Raw genomic sequence first — 16,397 nt, 5'->3', positions numbered from 1 at the left:
AAAGAAAGGCACTCAAAAACGACAGGCTTTTAGTATTGGATATCTTGTTTAGTTTTTGTTTTCTGTTTGAGACAGCGTCTTACTCTGTCACCCAGGCTGGAGTGTGCAGTGGCATGTTCAGGCTCACTATGGCCTTGACCTGTCATGCTCAGTGTCCCGAGTAGCTGGAACTACAGGCATGTACCACCACGCCCGGCTAATTTTTGTATTCTTGGTAGGGACAGGATTTGCCAAGTTGCTCAGGCTGGTCTTCAGCTATTGGGATCAGGCCTTGGCCTCCCATCTTGGCCTCTGAAAGTGCTGAAATTACAGGTGTGATTCCACACCCAGCCCAGTATTAAATATCTTACAACAACTATATGGTTAGGCTTTGTGTCCCCACTCAAATCTCATCTTGAATTGTAATCCCCATAAGCTAATTAAGGGAGAGACCGGGTGGAGGTAATTGAATCATGGGGGCGGTTCTCCCATTCTGTTCTCCTGATAGTGAGTTCGTTCTCATGAGATCCTTTGGTTTTATAAGGGGCTCTTCCCTGCTATTCACTCTGCACGTCTCCTTCCTGAGACCTTAAGAAGAAGGTGCCTTGCTTCCCCTTCACCTTCCACCATGACTGTAAGTTTCCTGAGGCCTTCCCAGCCATGCTGAACTGTGAGTCAATTAAACCTCTTTCCTTTGTAAATTACCCAGTCCCGGGCAATTCATTATGGCATTATGAAAACTGACTAATGCAACAACTTTATGAGGGAGGCAGATAACAGATATTGTCACCGAGTCTTCACACATTGATTTATTTGCCCAAGATCTTGTAGCTATCAAGTGCCGGAGGAGCAATTGAAGCCTGGTCTTTCCCATTTCTGGTTCCTTGTTGATGCCATGTTGTTGCCATTAAGAGAGATTTAAGAAAAACAAGTTTAAGAAGATAAATTGGATTTCAGAGGAGGAGAAATGTACATATATTGTTACGGGATTTCAGATGAAGCGTCTCTGTCAGCTACTGAAAATGAGAAGCTGGTTTTTAGGAATATATTGAGAAACAGGATTGCAAATTTTGGAGACACTGGCACTTAGGTTGAAGCCAGAGACTGGATAGGATCACCCAGGAAGAGAAGAAGAGGAGAAGGTAAAAATGGTAAAGGTGGAATTCTGGGAGGCACTAGCATTTAAGGGGCTGGTGGAAAGGGGTCAAAGAAGTAAAGGATAGGAGTTTTAAGGCGTTTCTAGGAAACTTCCCCTGCTTCTAAATCAGACTCTGGTACCTATTCATTGGTTTAAAAATGATGAAACCCGGCAGGCACGGTGGCTCACGCCTGTAATCCCAGCACTTTGGGAGGCTGAGGTGGGTGGATCACCTGAGGTCAGGAGTTCGAGACCAGCTTGACCAACATGGAGAAACCCCGTCTCTACTAAAAATACAAAAATTAGCCGGGCGTAGTGGCGCATTTCTGTAATCCCAGCTACTAAGGAGGCTGAGGCAGGAGAATCGCTTCAACCCGGGAGGCGGAGGTTGTGGTGAGCCGAGATCGCGCCATTGCACTCCAGCCTGGGCAACAAGAGTGAGACTCCATCTCAAAAAACAAAACAAAACAAAAACCCTCATGCTAATATTTATTGCCCCTGGAACTGGCTTCACCCTGAACCTTGAAACATATCTTGGTCTTCTCCCCTGTATGAATTCTCCATTCTAGCTAGATAATTCTTTATTGTATCCAAACACAAGGTTAATCCCTTCGTGTACAACTTTGCTTGTGTATACTTCCTACGTGGGTTTCAGTATCAGATAAATCTGGGTTTGAATTTCAGCTCCGCCTGTCTGTGGCCTTTGGAATGTTAGTTAATCCACAGCCTCACTCTTCTCAGCTGAAAGCAGTGATGACTAATTAGCGATCTTACAGCATTTTGCAAATAGGTTTAATCTATCTGAAAACGCCTGCCTAGCATGGGGTGCTTCTTAAAGATCAGCCTCCTTTCTTCTGTCTAGATGCAGGAGCTAGGGTTCAGCACAGGGACCACTGCCCCAGCCTTTTTTCCCCCGCCTCTTTACAGTTCTATGTCTTAACAATTATGATTAGCTCTTATAACAGCTGATGCACATAATGTAAAGCTAGAGAAAACCTTAGAAAACATTTTACAGGTGATGAAACAGAAGGGAGGAGATAAGAAACATCGTCTTTGCCTTAGAGGCACTTATGGTCTAGAAGGGAGAACTGTGCCCTCTTTGCCAGACCCCCAACCCATTTTGACATTCAGCATCTATTGTCTTGACCTATTTTCTAGTTGTTTCATCTGTTTTCTCCAAAATCACAGTCATCTAATATACATTTTTTACTGAAGTGTGAGCTTCTGCTTGCATGTCAGATGAGCATAATTTTGTCTTCTGATTCTTTAACTGTGTCTCCCTGTATTTCCCCTTGACAATACAGCACCTTAGGTAATATGCTTTTTACATTTTGGGATGCTATTGAGTTGAGAAAGTGCAGAGAAAGATTCTTATTCTGGTTAAAGTATTATAAAACAGAACAAGAAAATACATGTAAAATACTTGTTTGGCATCTGGCATGTAGTAGATGTTCAGTGTTTTTTTGAGACAGGGCCTTGCTCTCTCACCCAGGCTGAAGAGCAGTGGTGCCATCTTGGTTCACTGCAATCTCTGCCTCCCAGGCTCAAGTGATCCTCCTGCCTCAGCTTCCTGAGTAGCTGGGGCTACAGGTGTGCCCCACCACACCCGGGTAATTTTTGTATTTTTTTGTAGAGACGGGGTCTTACTGTATTGCTCAGGCTGGTCTGGAACTCCAAGGCTCCAGTGATCCACCCGCCTTGGCCTCCCAAAGTGCTGGGGTTACAAGTGTGAGCCACCGTGCTCAGCTTGGTTTTTTTTAATTGTAAAAAGTTATCAAGTAAACCGTGAACCAGTCTGAAAAACTGGTTATTTTCCCCAAGTATTCCTGGTGTGATTAGGTGAGGGATGGAAAATGTTCCATGATAGTGATATTTTGTAACTCAAAATTAATTCTGTTGGGTTTTGCCTTGTGTTACAAAATATACTGAACAGCTTTCCCCATTCTCATCTTTAAGGAGTCAGACTGTTTAAAATCTCGGCAGTACTAGATATGGAGAGTGGGGTGTTTATAGTTTTGTTTTTTTGTTTTTTGTTTTTTTGAGATGGAGTCTTGCTCTGTCGCCCAGGCTGGAGTACCATGGCACAATTTCGGCTCACTGCAACCTCCACCTCCCGAGTTCAAGCGATTCTCCTGCCTCAGCCTCCCAAGTAGCTGGGATTACAGGTGTCCACCACCACGCCCAGCTAATTTTTGTATTTTCATTAGAGACGGAGTTTCACCATCTTGGCCATGCTGGTCTCGAACTCCTGACCTCATGATCCACCTGCCTCAGTCTCCCAAAGTGCTGGGATTACAGGCTTGAGGGTGTTTATAGTTTTTGAAGTAGTTATTTTCAAAGACAGGTTTCCCTCCATTTCTGAACCTTTACTCTTCAGACTCAGGACCCAAATCCATTTGGATACAATTTTTTTAGACTGGGCTGTCTGGAGGAAATGGTATCCATCCTTACTCAAGCCCTCACTGTCTGAAACTTAGGAACCTACTGGCATCTGAGAGCTACAGATACTTGTATTCCTATTGATTCTACCTACCAATCTAATGTTGCATTCATTAGAAATAAAGGGCACCATGTCTGAGGTAAAATTGAGACCAGTTTGCAAGGTGTGTTTGGTTTCTTAACATTGAAGGTTGTGAAAGGAAAGATTTTAAACATATCTTTAAGCAACTGCCATGTACATGTCCAGAATGGCCCCTTCTGTGTGTGTCATGGAGAAGTTCTGGCTTATATTTTCAGTGTTTCTTTACTGTAAATCATCCCTCTTTTAAAGAGAAGAGCCAAATACAGTAGCTAGATGTTTTATGCACTGAAAGGCATAGTAACTCTTAGGTTATGCTTCTCCAGTTGACCAGAGTCATTATGTGTGCCTTGAACAAGAAACTGAGTATTTAAATGCTATTTGATAGGCAAAACTCCTTTCAAAACATGAATCCCTAGGGGAAGAATTAATAAAAAGGACCCTTATAATGAGGATGCAGTCTCTTTGTGTCTTGAGGGAGGATGTCTCTTCCTTGCCCTTGTAAATCTTCCTTAAGTGATGTAAATAATATCTAGTCTGCATACAAACCTTTTTAAAGTTATGTCATTTTAAAAATTCTAAAAGGAATACATGCATGTTAAAAGTAGAAATATACCTGGTAAAATTCCTCTTCATCCCAGTCTCATTCCTCTTCATTTTTGAAAGAGACTAAAAGGGAAATACAACTATGTATTTTACACCAAAATCTCATCCATTGGGACATTTTTATTAATGAGTTTACCTTGTGGTTTCAGAGCTGCTCAGAATTAACTCTGAAGCCCAGTCACCCGTATCACTAGGGGCTGTCTCAGTTAGCCAGCTGGGAGCTGCCTGTGTGGTAATCCAACCTCACCGGCCAGAATGACATCCCAATAGGCAGAGGCAGGAATAAAGATGACCACGATAGGGATAGGGCGGGAAGACCTCATCTAGCTACCTTAATTATTTGAACATTCTCTTTAAAAGAGGGATGACTTAGCAAAGAAACCCTGAAAATGTAAGACAGACCTTCTCCATACACACATAGGAGAGGCCATGCCAGACAACATTAGTACAAGTTGAGCATCCAAAATGCTCCGAAATCCAAAACTTTGGGGCACTGACATGATGCCACTGATGTATATTAAGTACTTATATGTGAAAATTCCACCCACACGTAAGGAATAAAAACTTTATTTCATGCACAAAAGTATTTAAAACATTGTATAAAGTTACCTTCAGGCTGTATGTATAAAGTATATATGAAATGTGTTTGGACGTGGGTTGCATTCCCAAGATATCTCATGTATATGTAAATATTCCAAAATCAGAAACACTTCTGATCTCAAGCACTTCAGATAAGGGATTCAACCTATACTTTATAATTTCCATCGAGACAACCAGGAGTGGCAGGTCTTTAACGTTCATGGGTCAGTCCTGTGAACACTGGCCGAAGGGTGAGTTCTTAAAATGCTGCAGGTGTGCCTAAGTCTGTAAAACACCACTAAATTCTAAGAGGCAGGGTTTCAGCTGGGAGTACTCAGGCATTTAGGAATTTATTGTATCTTACCACCATCCTCATTTGTCTTTGGAGGGAAGATGTCTGATACCTAGCCTTTGACTGAAACACATATTTTGCTTACTCTGCGCCAATCACTGTTCCTAAGTATACGTTCACGTATTTAATCTTAACCATAGCTCTATGAGTTAAATGCTCATTATTATTGCCATTTTGTGGATGAGGAAACCGAGGCACAGAGAAATTAGTGACTTGCCCAAGTCACACAGCCAGCATGAATCCTGTTTGGCTCTGCCAGCGTTTTCTCAGAAATGTTACATTTTTGTTACAGTAGCTTTGTTCTGAAATGCTAAGCACCTATCTTCTCACTTTGTAACTAGTGTAAAAGTTTGCCAAATTATTGAAGAGTCTTGTGTTCTGATCCTAATACACACATCCAGCTAAAGTAATTTTTCTCCTGCCATGTGCTGTTTACTTTCCAATTCAGATTTCAGATCTACTTCCCGTTTTTCTGTTGAATAAGGTTCTGAGAAACATTTTCCTTTTGTTAAATGCAAAATGGCTACTTGGTGCTTCTGCTGCTTTCACACAGTTTTTTTCCTCCTTCTAGAGTCAATGCATGTGTTGATGTGGTGCTCTCAGGGGTGAAGCTCTTGCAGGCACTTGGCCTTAGTCCTGGGAATGGGAAAGATCACAGCATTCTGCATTCAAGGAATGATCTGGAAGAAGCCTTCATTCACTTCATGGGGAAGGGAGCCGCTGCTGAGCGCTTCTTCAGTGATAAGGAAACTTTTCACGACATTGCCCAGGTTGCGTCAGAGTTCCCAGGAGCCCAGGTCTGTTTGGTTCAGCAATAGTAAATAAAGGGTGGAAAAAGATGCCTTTTTCATATGGTTCCTAGAAGCAAGCAAGCAATTTTTCATTTCAGTTTGAAGAGGAGGAGAGCAAAATCACCCCTGGTTGAAAACTGTGGGTCTAGGTTGATGGTTCTCAGACTTGAGCATGTGTCAGAATCATTTGGAGAGGCTGTTGAAACACAGATTTCTGGGCCTACTACCAGAGTTCAGTATTCAGTAGATGTGGGATGGGACCCAAGAATTTACCTTTCCAGCGAGTTTCCTGGTTGATCCTGTAGGTCTGAGAACCTCCTTTTGAGAACCACTGGTCTGCAAGGTAGAACCTGTCGGAGTTAGAACCTTTGTGGTTTCCAAGCTCACCTGGTGATTATATACAAAGCCCTGCATGGTCCAGGCACTTCCTGGAGGTTCACATGGAATAAGAGGCAGTGCTGGGGCTGGAGACCCAACCATGGCTCTTCCTACCTCACCCCAGTATGCCTGCTCCTGCATGTACCCTCATGCCTCTTGAGGCTGAGTTTTGGTTGGTTGGTTATCTCCCGTGTCTTGCCCCCACCCCATTCTTCCTCCTCATTTAAACCTCCCTTTGGCTGGGCACCCAGTCTGGTTTGGTAGTTCTAGCCAGGGAAGCTCTTGATGCCATTTTTAATTGGCACCTTTCACAGGCAAACCTTTGTGACTGCTTTTATTTTGATGACTTAAGATTTTAGGCCGGGCACAGTGGCTCACGCCTGTAATCCCAGCACTTTGGGAGGCTGAGGCAGGTGGATTGCTTGAGCCCAGGAGTTTGAGACCAGCCTGGGCAACATGGTGAAACCCTGTCTCTACAAAAAATACAAAAAATTAGCTGGACATGGTGGCATGTGCCTGTGGGAGGATCACTTGAGCCCGGGAGGTCAAGGCTGCAGTGAACCATGACCGTGCCACTGCACTCCAGTCTGGGCAACAGGGTGTGACCCTGTCTCAAAAAATTTTTAAAAATAATAAGTTTTTTGTTTTCGAAGCTGCCTATTTGAACATTAGAAATGGACATAGGCATTACCTAGCTGAGTTTCTAAAGGTGACAGCAAGTTAAGATTTCAGTTATTATCATTTTGACAACTGGGATCAGTAGTGAGATTCTTATCTCTTATGAGAGAATCTCGATAGTTCTAACATGATGAGTTCACTGCTCAAAAGTCTTTATGATTATGGAATTTAAACCACCAGTTTGATTTCTCTTCTCTCTTGATTCTGCCTTTATTTCTTGATGAAAAAAATTTTTACAGCAACTTTATCTAGCTTTGTGATGGTCCAGGTTATTTCTTAACATTGTAAAACCCCTTTCACTAGAGGAGTGCCTTTTCATACTTCCTTATAGTTTAAGGCAGGTTGATAAACATTATATGAAAATTCTGAAATTCACTTTGTAGATATCTTACTATTTTCCCAAAATTTTTTTTAGTAAATTCTAACTATCGCGGTTGAATAAAACATTAAAGCTGACATGTTAAAGGGCCAAATTTCAGCCTACATATCACAGAAAGTTTTAAATTATCTCTAAAAAGCTGTTACTGACCCATCTGAATTCAGAGGTTAGTCAGCACAAAATTGGGATAAGAGTGATGTCTACCACCTAGAATTGTTTACTCCAACCTTGTCCAGTCTGCAGCCCAGGTTGGCTTTGAATGTGGTCCAACACAAATTCATAAACTTTCTCAAAACATTATGAGATTTAACCTCCCCCCACCCTTTTTTTTTTAATAACTCATCAGCTGTCGTTATTGTTAGTGTATTTTATGTGTGACCCAAGACAATTCTTCCAGTGTGGCCTAGGGCGGCCAAAAGATTGGACACCCCTGGTTTAGTCTATGCCTCTGCGTGGGCTGAGGACTAGGAAGCTGGGATAGTAGCATTCCACCCAGGTAACACTATTAGGCTTTTCAACTTTTATAAGAGAACAGCAGCCTTAGCTGTTATGTGTCAGATTTCCAAGGCACATGGATCCATCCTTAGCAACATGGAACACCAACCTTGAATTATTTGTTCTCTGGGTCCTCAGCTGAGAGATGTGGTGTTTAAGGGAAAGTACTATCCTATATCAGGGGCCCATTATCTTTAGAATTTACTCCCAGGAAAACTTTTATATTTCCCAACACATCAGTGTGTTTCTTCGTTTCTCAAAATTTAGCAACAAACATTTACTGAACACTTCAGAAGAAGACAGTCCCTGCCCTGAAGGACCTAGTTGTGTACCCAGATGATAGTAGCCCAAGCAGACAAGAGCTGCATTAGAGGTTTGTTCAGATTATAGGGGTAGGAAGAGATCTGTAATCCTATCTGGTGAGGGCAGTTGTGAAGGCTGAGATGTCAGTGGGGTGTAAGGGGAACAGAGAAGGCATTACAGAAGAGGTGACACTGCAGCTGATTCTTCGAAAGTGATCAGGGTTTTGCCTAGTATATGAGAAGGGGAGGGTGTCCTAATGGAAGGAAACAGCATGTGCCAAAGGCACAGAGACAGAGGAAGGCTGACTTGGAGAGCTGTAAGCAAGGTGTGGAAGGGAAGGGCAGGAGATGAAGGTGGTAAGGAAAGCATGGGTTACATAAAGGCCGTATGTGCCTCACTCAAGAGTTAGATTTTAGTTCATTATAGTATCTACTGAATGATTTTCCACGAGTTAGTGAAATTTTTCTTCATTTTAGAAGGACTATAATGTAGAAGATAAGCCCTGTCCACACTTTTCCTGTTTCCTGTGTCTCTTCTGGCTGTCTGTAAGCTCAGAGCTGAATTTGATCAACAGTTAAAGCAATCAGACTCATTTTCATGGTTGTCCTATTTGTTTTCTTCACCTTATTACTCTTTCTATTTCTGTGTTGCATTCATTTCATCTGTGTGTCCTTTGATGTAAAATCACCTCAAAATGTTTTTGGGAAAATGGACTATAAATTAATTTTTTAAATAAAAAATTATTAAACTTGGGTGATATAGTTGTATTAAAATACTGTCTAAAAGCCTTGAACTCTCTTGCAGCACTATGTAGGAGGAAATGCAGCTTTAATTGGACAGAAATTTGCAGCCAACTCAGATTTAAAGGTAGGTCAAATTTTTAGATTAAAACCTATGCCTTTCCCTAGTGTTTCAATCATTTTAGGAGCAAGAATGAGTATCTATTCCTTGATTCAACTTATGGATTACCTACTATGTACCAGACCCTGGGTCTTTTGTTAGGAAGCAGTAATAGTAGGAGATAGTAGTAACTAATACTTTCTGAGTGTTTACTCTGTGCCTGACATTGTCTTTAGTGCTTTGCATAGATTATCTAATCCTTGCAACAAACCCTGTAAGGCTAGTCGGTACTGCCATTGTTCTTCCTTTCTACATGAGAAAACTTGAGGCAGACAGAGGTTCACAACTGATTGGTAATGGAATGAGAAATTTAACCCAGGCATCTGACCCAATAACCCATGTTCTTAGGCACCATATCATGTAATAGTTAGGAGCATGTGGGCCTTGAGACTGAGGATTATACAAGTCGTGAGAGAAAACACAGTTGGCCGTGTTGGTGAGCCTGGATCCAGAGTGCCAAAAAATAAAAATCACTAGATGAGAGTCAGTAGGGGAGTGTCTTCAAGACTTAAATTGTTTGGTTGAAGTAGAATTAAAACTTGTTGCCATGTTCACAGTAACACCTGAGTAAGAAATTTCTCTTGCTATGAGTAGAATAGGCCTGAAGGGAGAGGCCAACAAGAAAGTTATCGCTGTTGTCCTGTAAAATGATTAAGGATTGGATTAGAGCAGTCAGAGAGGAGAAACATATATGTAAAACCTACTACAATACATGGGGAACAAAGAAGAGATTTAACAAAGATGATTCTGCAGTAAATTACCTTGATCAGTGCAGAATGGTTGTGGCCGCTAACACTAGAGAACAGACTGAACAGTCTTCTACTGTTGGGGGACCAGCCTAAAAATAGAAATGTGAGTCAGAGTGGTGGAACCAGAAGCCAGAGATGAACTCAGAAATACAGATAGGTCATCAGCAGTTTCAGGGAAAAATTCATATGGAGCCACACTATACACCTGGAGATAGATGCACTTTCAGTTTAGAGAGGATATTAAAATGTGAACATTCATATTTTAATAGGAATCAAAGTTCTCATGAAATATTAGGGTAGAAAATACTTTTAAGAAAGAATAATAAAAAGAAAATATAGACTTTTGCAGTCATTATGTTTATAAATTGTAATTAACTCCCAAATACAGAAGATTAGAAATTCCAGGACTGACCTTTGGAAATATTGCCAGCTAATGAGTGGAAGAAAAGGAGATTGATCATAAGCCCTTTAGAGAGAGCCCAGGCCATTCCCATCAGAATCCCAGGAGTTTTCATGGGTTCCTAAGAGGCCACCCTCCTGATCCTGAGAAGTAATTCTGGCCTCTGGGAAGACAATACCCTGGACAGTCATGGCTGAGTACAAGATTGACCTTTCAGTATTGACCTCCCCTGGGACCAGCATTTGCTCTTGGTGTCTGGAGTAGCTGGTCCTGGGACCAGTCTGATTGGAAGGCATTCTAATAAAATAGGTCTGGCCTTGGTAGGAGATTGAGGAAAGAGAAGCGTTCTGTTACTCAGTCCTCACAACAGTCTTATGATTTCAAAGATAGAGGTCTAGAGAGGCTAAGTAAGGTGCCCAGGGGTACCTGGCTAGTAAATGATAGAGCCAGGATTCAAGTGTCAGGCTCTGCCTTTATTTCACCCTGTATGCACTCTCAAAGAGACTCAGTTTAACTTGCTGAAATGCTTCTCAACATGGACTGAGAGATCATCTGAGAACTACAGAGATTAAGAACTAGATATTTTCCAGAGGTGGTAGTCATAGCTAGCACTTCCTTCTATAGTTTTTTTAACCATATACCAGGCACTGTTTTAAGTTAGGTGCTTTAAATATGTATGAACCAATTTAAATCTTCATAGGCCCCTATAAGGGAAGTCTTTTTATTATCCCCATTTTGCAGATAGGAAAAATGAGGCATGGAGAAGTTAAAACTGGTGAAAATCACATACCTAATAATGGGTAGAGGTGAGAATTGAACCCAAGTAGTCAAGCTTCAGAATACATTCTCCTAATAGCCATGCTATATTGCATCTTTGAAATAGATGCTGGTGAATATAGTAAAGGCAGGTTTAGTGGAATGATCGGATAGAAGCCAAATTTCAGGAGAGGAACCGTGCCTTTAAAAAATATACTTGTGTAATCCCAGCACTTTGGGAGGCCGAGGCAGGCGGATTACCTGAGGTCGGGAGTTCAAGACCAGCCTGGCCAACATGGTGAAACCCCGTCTTAAAATACAAAAAAACTAGCCAGGCATGGTGGCAGGCGCTTGTAGTCCCAACTACTCAGGAGGCTGAGGCAGGAGAATCGCTTGAACCCGGGAGGCAGAGGTTGCAATGAGCCGAGATCGCGCCACTGCACTCCAGCCTGGGCAACAGAGCGAGACTCCATCTCAAAAAAATATATACTTGTGGAATTTAGCCAAGAATTAGGAATAGTTATTTTATTTTGTCAAATGCTGCTTTTGTCAAATTCTGCATTCACTGAGGTTATTGTGTGGTTTTTTGTTTTTTAGTTTGATATATGGTAATTATATTGACTTTCACATATTAAACCAACCTTGCATCTTTAGGATAAAGCTTACTTTGTTCTGATGTATTCATTATCCTTTTCATATATTCGGTTTACTAAAATTGTGTTTAAAATTTTTACATCAATGCCCAAGAATAATATTGGTCTGTATTTTTCTTTTCTTGTAATGTCTGTGGTTTTGCTGTCAGGGCAATACTGGCCTTGTAGAATAAGTTGGAAAGTGTTTCCCCCTCTTCAATTTTTTTTTTTGAGAGACAGGATCTGGCTTTGTCACCCAGGCTGGAGTACAGTGGCATGATCTCGGCTCGCTGCAACCTCTGCCTCCTGGGCTCAAGCCATCCTCCCACCTCAGCTGAGTTCCTGAGTATTTAGGACAGCAGACACATGTCACCACAGCCAGCTAATTATTTTGTATTTTTTGTGGAATTGAGGTTTCACCATGTTGCCAGGCTAGTCTCAACTCCCGACCTCAAGCAATCCACCTGCCTTAGCCTCCCAAAGTGCTGGGATTACAGGTGTGAGCCACCACACCTAGCTTCTCTTCAATTTTTTTTTTTTCTTAAGATGGAGTCTTGCTCTGCCCAGACTGGAGTGCAGTGGTGCGATCTCAGCTCACTGCAATGTCTGTCTCTCAGGTTCAAGTGATTCTCATGCCTCAGCCTCCCGAGTAGCTGGGACTACAGGTGTGCGCCACCATGCCCAGCTAATTTTTCTATTTTTCAGTAGAGAGGGAGTTTCACTGTGTTGGCCAGGCTGGTCTCCAGCTTCTGATCTCAAGTAATCCACCTGCCTCAGCCTTCCCATAGTGCTGGGATTCATCTACCACACCTGGCCCTTTCTTCAGTTTTTAAAACAGAGTTAGTGTCAAATTGGTATTGTACCTTCCTTAAATGTTTATAGAATTTAAGCCTTCTAGTGAAGCCTTCTAGGCCCAGGGTTTTCTATGTAGGAAGATTTTAAATAACTGATTTCTTTAATAGATACAGGGAAATCCAGATTTTCCTTTTTTTTTTTTTTTTTTTTTTTAAATGAGCATTAGTAGTTTGTATCTTTCAAGGAATTTGTTTCATCTGAGTTGTTGGATTTATTGGCATAAAGTTAATTATGGTATTCTATTATTCCTTTAAGATCTCTACAATTTGTAATGATGTTTTCCTTCTCATTCCTGATATTGGTCATTTGTATCTTCTTTTTTTTCCTGATCAGCTTGGCTAGAGGTTTATAAATTTTATTGCTCTTTTTAATAAGTAATTAGCTTTTGGTTAATTGATTTTTCTCTGTTTTTCTATTTTCATTGGATTTTGCTTGCTTCAGATTTAACTTGCTCTTTTTCTAGTTTCTTAAGGTGAGAAGCTACAGTCATTGATTAGAGACCTTTTCTGTTTTCTCATATAGGGGTTTAGTGCTATAAATTTCCCCTTAAGTACTGCTTTAGCTACATCTCAAAGATTTTCATACATTATTTTTATTTTCATTCATTTCAAAATACTAGTATCCCTTTGATTTACTGAGATGTGCCATTTAATAGCCCATTCATGGACTACTTAGAGGTATGTTATTTAGTTCCTAAATATTTGGGGATTTTCCAGATGTCTTTCTGTTATTGATTTCTATTTCAATTCCAGTATGGTCAGAAAATATGCTTTCTATGACCTGAATCCTACTAAGTTTTTGAGATGTTTTTTATGGTGCAGAATATGGTCTGTCTTGGTGAGGTTCTGTGTGTACTTGAAAGCTTCAAGAATATACATAGGCCTTTCTGTTGTTGGGTCGAGTGTTCTATAAATGTCAGTTAGATGAAGTTGATTGAAAGTGTTGTTCAAGTCTTCTATATTCTTATTGGTTTTTTTTTTTTTTTGTCTATTTGATCTGTCAGTTATTAAGAGGGATGTTGACATCTCCAACTGTAATAATTTTGGATACTTGCCTATTTCCTTTATAGTTCTGTAACTTTTTGCTTTATGTATTTTGAAACTCTTATTAGGTACATAAATGTTTAGGATTGTTACATCCCTTTCATGAATTCTTCATCATTACTAAGGATAAATAAAATCATTTCATAATATTCTTTGCTCTGAAATCTATTTTGATTGAAATAGCCATTCCAGCTTTCATTTGATTAGTATTGGCATGGTATATTTTTTTCCATCCTTGTGCTTTTAATCTATTTGCATCTTTTTACCTTAAAGTGTATTTTTTATAGACAGAATATAGTTGGGGGTTGCTTTTTAATCCACTTTGACAATCTCTGCCTTTTAATCAGTGTTTAGACCATTTACATCTAATATGATTATTCATATATCAGGTTAGGTTTAAATCTGACATCTTGCTATTTGTTTGCTGTTTGTCCCATCTCTATCTTTTTCCCTCTTTTTCTGTACTCTTTTGGATTATTTTCTATGATTTCATTTTATCTTCTCTGACTTATTAGGTATAATTCTTTTTTTCTTAGTGGTTGCATTAGGGTTTATACTGTACATCTTTAGCTTATCACAGTCTACTTTCAAGTGATAACAGGCATACCTCAGAGATACTGCATGTTTGGTTCTAGACGACTGCAATAAAACAAATACTGCAATAAAATGAAACGCATTAATTTTGTTTCCCAGTGCATTAAAAGGTATGTTTATACTGTACTGTCGTCAAGTAAGTGTGCAGTACCATTATGTCTGAAAAAAAGGGTACACAATTTTAGAGTACTTGGTTGCCAAAAAATGTTAACAATCATCTGAGCTATCAGACAGTCATAATCTTTTTGCTGGAGGAGTGTTTTGCCTTGATGTTGATGGCTGCTGGCTGATTAGGGTGGTGGCTGAAGGTTGGGATGGCTGTGGCAATTTCTTAAAACAACAATGAAGTTTGCCACATCAGTTTACTCTTCCTTTCACAAAAGATTTCTCTGTAGCATGTGATGCTGTTTGATAGCATTTTACCCACAGTGGAACTTCATTCAAAATTGTAATCAGGCCAGGTACAGTGGCTCACACCTGTAATTCCAGCACTTTGGGAGAATGAGGCAGGAGCATCACTTGAGCCTGGGCAACATAGTGAGACCCCCATCTCTACAAAAAAAAATTTTTTTAATTAGCTAGGCATGGTGGCACATGCTTATAGTCTCAGCCACTTGGGACGCTGAGGCAGGAAGATCTCTTAAGCCAGGAGTTTGAGGCTACTGTACTGTGAGCTGTGATTGTGCCACTGCACTCTAGCTTGGGTGATAGAGCAAATTCCTATCTCTAAAAATGAAAAATTAAAAAACTTTTAAAAATTGGAGTCAGTCCTCTCAAACCCTCCTGCTATTTGCCATTATCAGCTAAGTATATGTAATACTCTAAATCTTTTGTTGTCATTTCAACAATATTCATAACATCTTTACTAGAAGTAGATTCCATCTCAGCCACTTTCTTTGCTCATCCACAAGAAGCAACTCTTTATCCGTTCAAGTTTTATCATGAAGAATACAGTAATTCAGTCACATCTTCAGGCCCCACTTCTAATTCTAGTTCTCTGGCTATTTTCACCACATCTGCAGTTACTGTAGTTTACTGAAGTCTTGAATCTCAAAGGTGTCCAAGAGGGTTAGAATCAACCTCTTTGAAACTCCTGTTAATGTTGATATGCTTACTTCTTCCTATAAATCATAAATGTTCTTAATGGCATTTAGAATGGTAAATTCTTTCCAGAAGTTTTCAGTTTACTTTGCCCAGATCCATCAGAGGAGTTATTATCCATGGCAGCTATAGCCTTATGAAATGTATTTCTTAAATAATAGAGTTGACAAAATTCCAACCAGGTGCAGTGGCTCACGCCTGTAATCCCAGCACTTTGGGAGGCCGAGGTGGGCAGATCACTTGAGGCCGGGAGTTTGAGACCAGTCTGGCCAATGTGGTAAAACCCCATCTCTACTAAAAATACAAAAACTAGCCAGGTGTGGTGGTGCATGCCTGTAATCCCAGCTACTCAGGAGGCTCAGGCACAAGAATCACTTGAACCCAGGAGGTGGAGATTGCAGTGGGCTGAGATCATGCCACTATACTCCAGCCTGGGCGACAGAGCCAGACTCTGTTTCAAAAAAAAAAAAAAAAGTCAAAATAACTTCTTAATTTATGGGTTGCAGAATGGATGTTGAGTTAGCAGGCTTGAAAACATCATCCTTCTCTGTATACATTTCCATCAGAGCTCTTGGGCGACTAGGTATACTGTCAATGAGCAGTGATACTTTAAACATTTTTTTTTTTTTTTTTCTGAGCAGTAGTTCTGAACAGTGGGCTTAAAATACCTATTAAACTGTAAACAGGTATGCTGTCATTCAGACTTTGTTCCATTTATAGAACACAGGCAAAGTAGATTTAGCATCATACTTAAGGATCCTAGGATTTTTCAGAATGGTCAGTGAGCATTGGCTTTAACTTAGTCACCAGCTGTGTTAGCCCCAACAAGAGAGTCAGTTTGTTCTTTGAAGCTTTGAAGGTAGGCATTGACTTCTGCTCTCCAGCTCTGAAAGTCCTAGATGGCATCTTCTTACAATAATGTTATGTACTTATCCAGCATTACCCTCCAACAGAAGGCTGTTTTGTATACATCGAACCTGTTGTTTAGTGTAGCCATGTTCATCAGTGATCTTAACTAGATCTTTTGGATAACTTGCTGCAGCTTCTACATCAGCACTTGCTGCCTCACCTTGCATTTTTATGTTGTGGGGACAGCTTCTTTCCTTAAACCTCATGAACCAACCTCTGCTAGCTTTAACTTTTCTTTTGCAGCTTCCTCACCTCTCTCAGC

At 40.5% G+C, this 16,397-nt stretch overlaps 1 protein-coding gene across 4 annotated transcripts in view; it reads left to right on the top strand.

Moving 5' to 3' along the window:
* Nucleotides 1-16,397, top strand: part of ADPGK (ADP dependent glucokinase) — a 32,485-nt gene that overhangs the window by 2,986 nt on the left and 13,102 nt on the right. For 3 of the 4 annotated variants that reach the window (XM_054451556.2, XM_054451555.2, XM_054451557.2), the window contains exons 2-3: nucleotides 5,744-5,969; nucleotides 9,001-9,063. In XM_054451556.2, the coding sequence (XP_054307531.1) occupies nucleotides 5,744-5,969; nucleotides 9,001-9,063 (289 nt within the window). The remainder of the gene's footprint in view (nucleotides 1-5,743; nucleotides 5,970-9,000; nucleotides 9,064-16,397) is intronic. The other variant, XM_054451558.2, reaches the window with a different exon arrangement.

This window comes from Pongo pygmaeus, chromosome 16 (genome assembly GCF_028885625.2).
Source record: "Pongo pygmaeus isolate AG05252 chromosome 16, NHGRI_mPonPyg2-v2.0_pri, whole genome shotgun sequence".
NCBI classification, from domain to species: Eukaryota; Metazoa; Chordata; class Mammalia; order Primates; family Hominidae; genus Pongo; species Pongo pygmaeus.
Note: the sequence above shows the minus strand (reverse complement) of the source record. Positions and strands in the feature narration are given on the sequence as shown.